General features: G+C 37.2%; 1 protein-coding gene across 25 annotated transcripts in view; it reads left to right on the plus strand.

Annotated features, from left to right (window-relative positions):
* The window catches only part of ADGRB3 (adhesion G protein-coupled receptor B3), a 442,973-nt gene extending 435,183 nt beyond the window's left edge, over positions 1–7,790 (plus strand). For 18 of the 25 annotated variants that reach the window (XM_041714791.2, XM_030269508.4, XM_030269501.4 and 15 more), the window contains 2 exons: positions 4,961–5,065; positions 6,973–7,790. In XM_041714791.2, coding sequence (XP_041570725.1) covers positions 4,961–5,065; positions 6,973–7,161 — 294 coding nt within the window. In that variant the 3' untranslated portion in view covers positions 7,162–7,790. The remainder of the gene's footprint in view (positions 1–4,960; positions 5,066–6,972) is intronic. The other 7 variants (XM_030269522.4, XM_072926502.1, XM_072926506.1 and 4 more) reach the window with 1 other exon arrangement.
* Positions 7,791–8,119: the final 329 nt, after the last annotated feature.

An 8,119-nucleotide genomic window follows, 5' to 3' on the forward strand; every position in this document is an offset into this window, starting at 1 on the left:
AAGACTACATAACATCCCAAAATACTCTCTGTCTTTGTTATCCTTAATAAGTGCAAAAATACAGATGTTGTTTTAAGGGCCTTTGAAATGGATTATAAATAACAAAAGTTCTCTATCTGTGTGGGTTCTGTTATACAAAATGTGTTTCAGTCAAAAGAAAGGCAGAGAGAAAAGGATGACATCAAAACTGTCATGCACTTACCATAGATCTCAAGGTGGTTAGAGAGGGGGGTATCAAAACTGGGCATCCGTATCTGGTTTTCCCTTTTTAAATAGCTTACCATTGCATTCTTAAATTATCCTTTCATGTAGGAAAGAAAAAAATAATGACAGAGTGTAATAAACAGGGCTTAGTCTGTCAGCAGGAAGTATTTCTGCTACATAATATATTGTCCACAGTTAGATTTTGTAAAACACTGACTAATCTAGTTGAACTTTGAAGTTTGCTAAATGAACAGTCAACATAAAACAACTTTACAGCTCTTTTCTCACTATTAATAAAGATAATTTTGGACGCATTCATGCAGTCTGGTTTCCAAAACATGAGCAAAATTATTGGTCTGGACATTTTGGATCCTCAATGCCACAGGCTGTGCTAACCCCAGCTAAGTGCCCTCCAACTCCTGTCATTTTTCTCTACAGCTGGACAGGTAGCTTTTGCATTAAGTCTTAGGACTAACAGTTAGCTGTCAGATCAAATAAAGTTCATTCTAATTATGTTGAACAGAAATACAGATGCTGTAGAAATTCCCAGGAGGGCTTTATAATAGGTGAACGCTGGCAGTTACAAAAACATACAGGAGAGCTAAACAGTACTATTGGCATGCATTCTAGGATTCAAAATGTTCAAAATTTTATGTTCTTTGAGAGAGTCTGACTTTTGGATTTCCCCAGCTGCCCCACTCTCTCATTTCTATCAGCCATTCATTGGATCTACTCTGTTAACAATATTTATGCCAAATAATTCAGAAAATGCCTTATTACCTTGATCCCCAGGATTCAAGTCATCTCCAGCTCTGAGGGAGAGCAAGGATACACAGAATAAGTGTAAATACTAGACTGTCTTCTTTCCTTTCCACAGATCAGTAGACTTGCACCAACAAGTCTATTGATAATGCCGAAGTGATCACTGGTTGCTGGAGCTGCATTCTGTCAGAATTTCATCTGCCATAACTACTTATTATAATACTACTATAACTCACAAGAGTTTAAAATCATTCTCTTACTATCTTGAAGACATATCTTTAAAGCTAAGGTAAAAAATTATGCGTACAGGTAAAAATTATTTCTTGTTCCCAAGTTTGGCAACTGATCATACCTATAACATCTTGAAACAACAGCATGTTTCCATTAGAGGGCTGGGAAGGCATTCCCCCATCTGTTCTTTCAACTTATCTGCTTTGTACAAGATTTGAAAGAGAAACTTTTAACTGCAACAATGAAGAAAATCTCCAAGGCAAATTAAATTACTTGGTAGCGGCAATGATGATAATGACTATGTTGTTATTTATGAGATTGATCACAAATCATAGAATCACTGAATAGCTTAGGTTGAAAGGGGCCTTAAAAGTCATCTAGAGCTAAGCCCAAGCCACTGGTTGGAACGCCTTCCACTAGACCAGGCTGAGCCTCATCCAACCAGGCCTTTAACACTTCCAGTAATGGGGTATCCACAGCTTCTCTGTCTACCTGTTCCAGTGTCTCATCACCTTCTTCACAAAAGTCTTTTTTCTATATCTAATTCAAAGCTACCCTCTTTCAGCTTAAAGCCATCACCACTTGTCCTGTCACTATATATTCTTGTAAAAAGTCCTTCTCCAGCTTTCTTGCAGGCCTCCCTTAGGTACTGCAAGGCTGCTGTAAGATCTCCCTGAAGCCTTCTCATTTCTGTTAGAGATGAACAGCCTCAGTTCTCTCAGTCTGAATTCACAGGAGAGGTCCTCCAGCCCTCTGATCATCTTTGTCACCCTCCACTACACTCACTCCAACATGGACCTTATGTTGGGAACCCCAAAGTTGAATACAGTACTGCAGGTGGCATGTCATTAAATATTTATATTTGTCTTGAGTTAGAGTTCAGATAAAGCCCTATCATAAATAAAAAAGGGAGCTGGGTATAGAGTTACATTTTAAGCTTTCCCCATCTTGCTGACAGCCATCCACACTCTGAATCCTTCTCTGTGAGTAGGGGATCATTACAGTAAGGTGTAGTCTCTTCAAAACACACACTCTATCTGATTTAAGAGTGGGAGTAGAAATGTGGAAGGGATGTTGATTCAGCTTCACCCCCTTTAGGGTGTGGGGCACAAGAGTTATGGAACCTTCAGGAGACGCCACAAGAAGATGTGTGTCTGCAGCCTGGTGGCTGACTGGTGCTTCTGGCAGGGATGCAACATCAGTGGGCAACTGTGCAGCTGCACCTGAAGAAAAAAGTGCAGCACAAGTTCAGTTTCCATCCTTTTCACATCCTGATGCTACTACAATCATCCTAGTGTTAGTGGTCAAGATCTCTAGCTTTGTATTGTTAAAACTTAGTATTTCTAAGATTAATAAAGGGGTGTAGTCCACATTGCCCATTTAATAGAGAAAACAGAATAACAGGCTGAAATAATTTGTAGGTTTTTTTCTCATAAAATAGAAAGAGTTACCCAACAGAGCATATTTTCTAGAAAGGAGATAAGATGCTGCTTTCTAACCAAAAATTTAAAAGAAGCCTAGAAATTGAGAGTTAAAGTTGGAAATTTAAGTTGCTGTACCTTCAGTTCAGATTGTTCTCCATAAGCAACAGGGAGGAAGTGGGTGTCAGTGGGTAGGAATTATGGAATGGAAGCCAGGAAAACACAAAGTAACCAAAAGATCCATGGGTACATGTTCATACCAGTCATGCTGCTATTAAGTATAAAATGTAAAGATTTTTTTTTCTGGCAGACTTCCCGGTGCAAGTATTTTATTTCTCCTCCCACCTGCTTCTCCTCAGGAATAATGTAATGAACTGAGTAAGACATTTGCATTATTCATGTTTGCTATTTAATGACATCTTGGGTACATGATTAAGGAAAAGATATCAGAAAGTAGCATTCTCTATATTCCCAGCTTTCTACTAAAAAGTTTCCAAATGGAGATACTTGTTTCACAGCCTTATGTTATTTCCTGCTTTTTAGAGCTAGTGGTTTAACCCACCAAAACTGTTTTAATCCCATGACCAGTCTCCTTTTTAAAACCAATAATAATATTTGAGGTAGAACTTCTTTTTAAAATTTTATGTATATGAAAATTGCTATATACTCCTGTCTACCATAGCAGCAATATCTGAAAAGAATCCCTAGGAAGTCACTTGTGTAAAACTCCTCTTATAAATTTAGATAGCTATTTCTAGCTAGATTACCTTTTGCAAGGAGTTTATTACCAAATACTGCAAAAGGTTTTCCCTTATTCACCCCACAACTCAATTTAATAGGTCTTTAATTTCTGATGTCTCATGTCTCTTAGTGTGACATATTGCCAAGCTCCTTTCCTGAGAAGTGAGCAACTTCTCAAGCCACTGTGTGGCTGTATTAAGGTTAATACAGTACAGCATAGCATTAGAAATGCCTGGCAAAAAGAGCAGCCACGTTTCAAGAAATCTCTAAAGACATAATGCAGATGAAAGATAAAGTTGGCATTGATAAAGGAATGTTGAGAGTCAGCTATTGTCACTCCATTTTAAAAGGTACTAACCTAGGCTTGATGGAAATGGTCACCCTCAAGCACCACATAGATAAGCTTTAAGGATTTCGCTCACAACTCCAGGGAAAATCGGGCTTCACACAAAATTAGGACTTAAACAAAGGCCTGTGTCCTGCACCTCGTCTGTCAGCATTCCTGGCTGCTGCCCTGGCAGCAGTTCAAGTTCAAGTAATTCAAGTTCAAGCAGTTACAAAGCTTAAGAAAAGCAAAGCCAAGCCCATCCACTGTTGGACTGAGGTGAAGCATCCTCAGACCCTTCCATCCCCAAACCATCCAGACCACAGAACCATGAGACTGGTCAAACAGTAAGCAGCCTTCAGCTTGGTTCCAGAGACTGTTCTGAATCCATAACTGAGCATGAATTCCTTTGAAAACAGCTCTGATGAGCATGGTGTACAATCTAGGCTTGAAAACAGGCTTCACTCTCCAAGCAGCTGCCCAGGCAGATACATGGCTGAGGCCTGTGCACCAAGGTTTGATAATTGTGGGTGCTCTTTGGGGTCACCCCTCTTCCACAGGAATGCCATATAATTAGTTTCTGTGGGAGAGTGCCTTCGGCATGGGCTAGAGGGAGAGCAGTTTCCAATTTCTTTGTCCATGAAATAAGAAAGCAAGTAAAATTGAAAAAATGTTCCTACTTTTGTTAATATGAATTCAACTTCAACTGCACTTTATGATGATTTGAATGACAAGAAAATGTCTAATTAAAAAGACATAACATTTGGGGTTTTCCATTTTGAGCCAAGATTCTGAGTTCAGCATTCTCATAAAAATTATTCCAGCAGAGACCATTAAAAGTGCAGTTGCTTTCCTATAGAAATTAAAATTTAAGCATCCATGCTGAAAACAGTTCTAGAAAATATTCTTCATGTGCAAGAGAAATATTCTTCTGAGAAATTGCCATTACTTTCAAAATACTTCCAAGCTAACTTTAGTGGCCCCTAATTTCAGCAACTCAATAGACGTAGGGTTAAAACAATCTTTTGTACACAGGAGGATCATTAAACACAGCAGAGAGAATGGCCAGGGAAATTTACTTCCATTGGTCAAATATATAGGGAAAAGATGGCCCTGCCAAATTCAATTTACTTTACTATGCTGGAAAAAGTAATGCTTCTCTTAATAAAAAAAAAAAAAAACAAAAAAAAAAAAACCAAAAAAAACCCAAAAAACAATACAAAACAAACCAACTAGATTCAATTATATATATAAGCAAGTATATTCCATTTTGCAGAAGGTCATGCATACAAGAAAGAGGCATATGGAATTGTTTCAAGAGTTAAATCAGAAATTTCAGACTCTCGACAGATTTCGGGATGTACCAAAATCAGGCAGTATGGTAAGTGTCCTTCTATTATATTTAAAATATGGTGGATCCAAAACAACAGTGAAACGAAAGCCTTTTGAGTCCAGTACATTTCCCAAGAATACCTCACCTTTAGGTACCTCAGAAATGAGAACCAAAGCTATTTTCAGTAATCCAGCCTATGACAAGACTCATTGGATTCTACAGTTAGACTATAAGTAACTCACTAACATCATTATAGATGACAAGTAATTGAACTGTAGGGAATGCACTTCAAATCTGTATGTGCCTGCTGTGTCTAAGGGTCTTTATACAGAGAAAGCAGCTCATGATATAATTTGACCAATAAGGCTTTTCCTCTAGCTAGGCAAGGAGATAATAAATTTGGTTCTACAAACAAGTCCAGATGGATTTACCTGTATATGCAATCATCCAGAAAACACAAAAGATCTCTGTAATGCCATATTTTTTCCAAAATAGATTTATAAATATTTACCACGGGAAAAGCAAAAATTAAATAATCCTGAGTTGAAGCTGCTATCATCATAATTCAAATTTATACACACACACACACTCATGCACACATGCACTACACTCTGACTACACCTGATAATGAGAGCAAGGAAATAGTTGATTCTACCTAATCAAAACAGATAATTTAGTCTGACATATTTTTATCAGTAATATTTTGATTAGTAATAATTTTATATAATTTTATAATGTGAAAATTGTATATAAAATGGAACTGAGCTAGAATCATTGTATTCTATAACTTTTTCAGAAGAACTGCTTTCAGACATGAAGAAGAGGTATTAAGCAGATGTGAGGCCAATGGATTTACATCTTTTACATCATCTTAATCCAGCAGAAATTTAGCCCTGATTCTTTGATGAACCTTTCTCTGTGATATGTGTTATTTTGTATCAAGTTCTCATTCTCCCTTTTGAGATCAGCTGACATGTAACATTTTCATTTGTCTCCCTACTTGAGATTTGCTATTCACATAAAGCTTGAATTAATTCAAAATCTCAAAGGGAATCTCAGAAGAGTTCTGTTTACTGTGTTTCACATTGGTGCTGTGCTTTTGTAAGGTCTGCTAATAAAAGCTGCCTAGAGGAATGATCTGTTTGTGAGACAGTCAGAGAATGATCCAGGTACCTAAATATAGGCATCTCAGGCTATTTTAGGCAGAGGTCTTGGTTTACAGCACAATACAGGCAGCAGTGATACAGGGCTCAAAAGAGATCTGCACCTCTTGTGAAAGATAGTTGGAGATCAAGAAGAAAATCCAAAGGCATCTTAGATGGTGCAAAAATACTGGATTTTAGCAACTAAAACCCACCTGTCATGTTACAGCAGAAATCTCTAATTAAATTGGTCCATAAAGTCTTTTACCTTATAAAACATAGCATTAAAAAGATAAAAATCATTCAGTAGAAAATAACCACCTTTCAGTCTGTTAATCCTAATATAGGTGAGCTCATCAACCTAGGCAAGGTGGCTCTCACAGCATTATCAAGGTTTCTGTCATCTTCCATGCACCTGCCACAATTTAAAATCCAGCTGGCAGTCTCTGTTTCAAACCACTCCATATTTCAAGCAACAAACTCTTCTCTGTTACTTTCCTTTTTCTTCTCCCTCTTTTCTCCCACTATTAGAAAGATGTCTGTTGGTACTGGATCTCTCAGCCCATTCCTCACACATTGGTTCTTGTGAAAGAAAGGGCTTAGCTGGCAGCTCAGGTGAGGAGCCTGCCAAAATGTTGATTGTTCACAGAGAAAGCATCGCAGCAGTGCCAAGCACCCGCCAGCCTGGCTCCCTGCAAAGCCATTCCCCTCTCCAGCTTCTGTGTCTCATGAGAACACGTCAGCAAACAGCCTTATAAATGGAAACTGCATTATTTCATCTTTGATTTTAATTCTTCTTTCTTTGGTCTTCAGGAGAACTCAGGACCCAGCAAGGCTCCATGGGAGAGTTTCAAAACCACAGGTGACTACCAACACTATACAACGATAAATGTATTAGACACAGAGGCAAAAGATGCTTTAGAACTCAGACCAGCAGAATGGGAGAAGTGTCTGAACTTGCCTTTAGATGTGCAAGAAGGTGACTTTCAAACAGAAGTTTAACAGAAACGAACTGAACAAAACAGAAACAAAGTAAAAATAATTCATTGCACTGACAATAAAAAGACTTTGGGAATCCTGACAATCCTGACACTCCTGTCTGAACATTGCAACTACTTTTGTCAGGCTCTTCCTGTGCCAAATGTCAGTGGTTTTTTCGTACAGTATATTCCCACTAGTGCAGCTAGTGGAGAACCAGGTGTACAATTCTTACCATCGTGTGTTGTAAGTACCCGTGGAATGGATTTGTAAGGTAATCTTTATAGATAAACCTCAAGCAACGATTCATGTTGTAACAGCTTCATTTGGTTTAGTTTTCAAAAAACTTCACCATGAAGCACAATGTATATATTTATGCAGTTTTTAAAGTTTATAACAGTCTGTTTGGCCATTACTACACTTTTTACTTTATAATATAAAAGCAAAGTTTTTGTCATTAAATGAATGTCTGTTGAGCTACATTCTTCATTGCTTTAAATGCAATAAAGTAATAATCTCACTTTTATATGAATAATATATTTCACATCTTTATTATTGCAGTTTTCTCTGGAAAGCTCAGAATAGCTTTCTCTGCTGCAGCTGTGTATAAAATATTTAAAATGTTGTATGGTGTAAATAAACCTTTGTCTACATATCAGTTTCCTAGTGCATTTTATTCTATATTGTTTCTCTTAAATTTGAATATTTATACAATTTTCTATAAAACACAAGTATTGAATATGTATTTGCAGTTTTAATAGCATGTTGTATGTACCTTCTGAAAAAGTTTCTAAATCATATTAGTAGGCTTCTAGCCATTCTGCATTTTCTTAGGGTTTTTTTCCCAACAATGTACAATATAAATTGGACTTGTCAGAATACTATTACAATTTTTCTGCCCTTTAAGGATTTTTGTCTAGTTATAGAAAGACAGATAATGGAAAATAAGTTAAGCTCAATGCACAGCACCCAAAGAAAACAC

Source organism: Taeniopygia guttata, chromosome 3 (assembly GCF_048771995.1).
Source record: "Taeniopygia guttata chromosome 3, bTaeGut7.mat, whole genome shotgun sequence".
Classification (NCBI taxonomy): Eukaryota; Metazoa; Chordata; class Aves; order Passeriformes; family Estrildidae; genus Taeniopygia; species Taeniopygia guttata.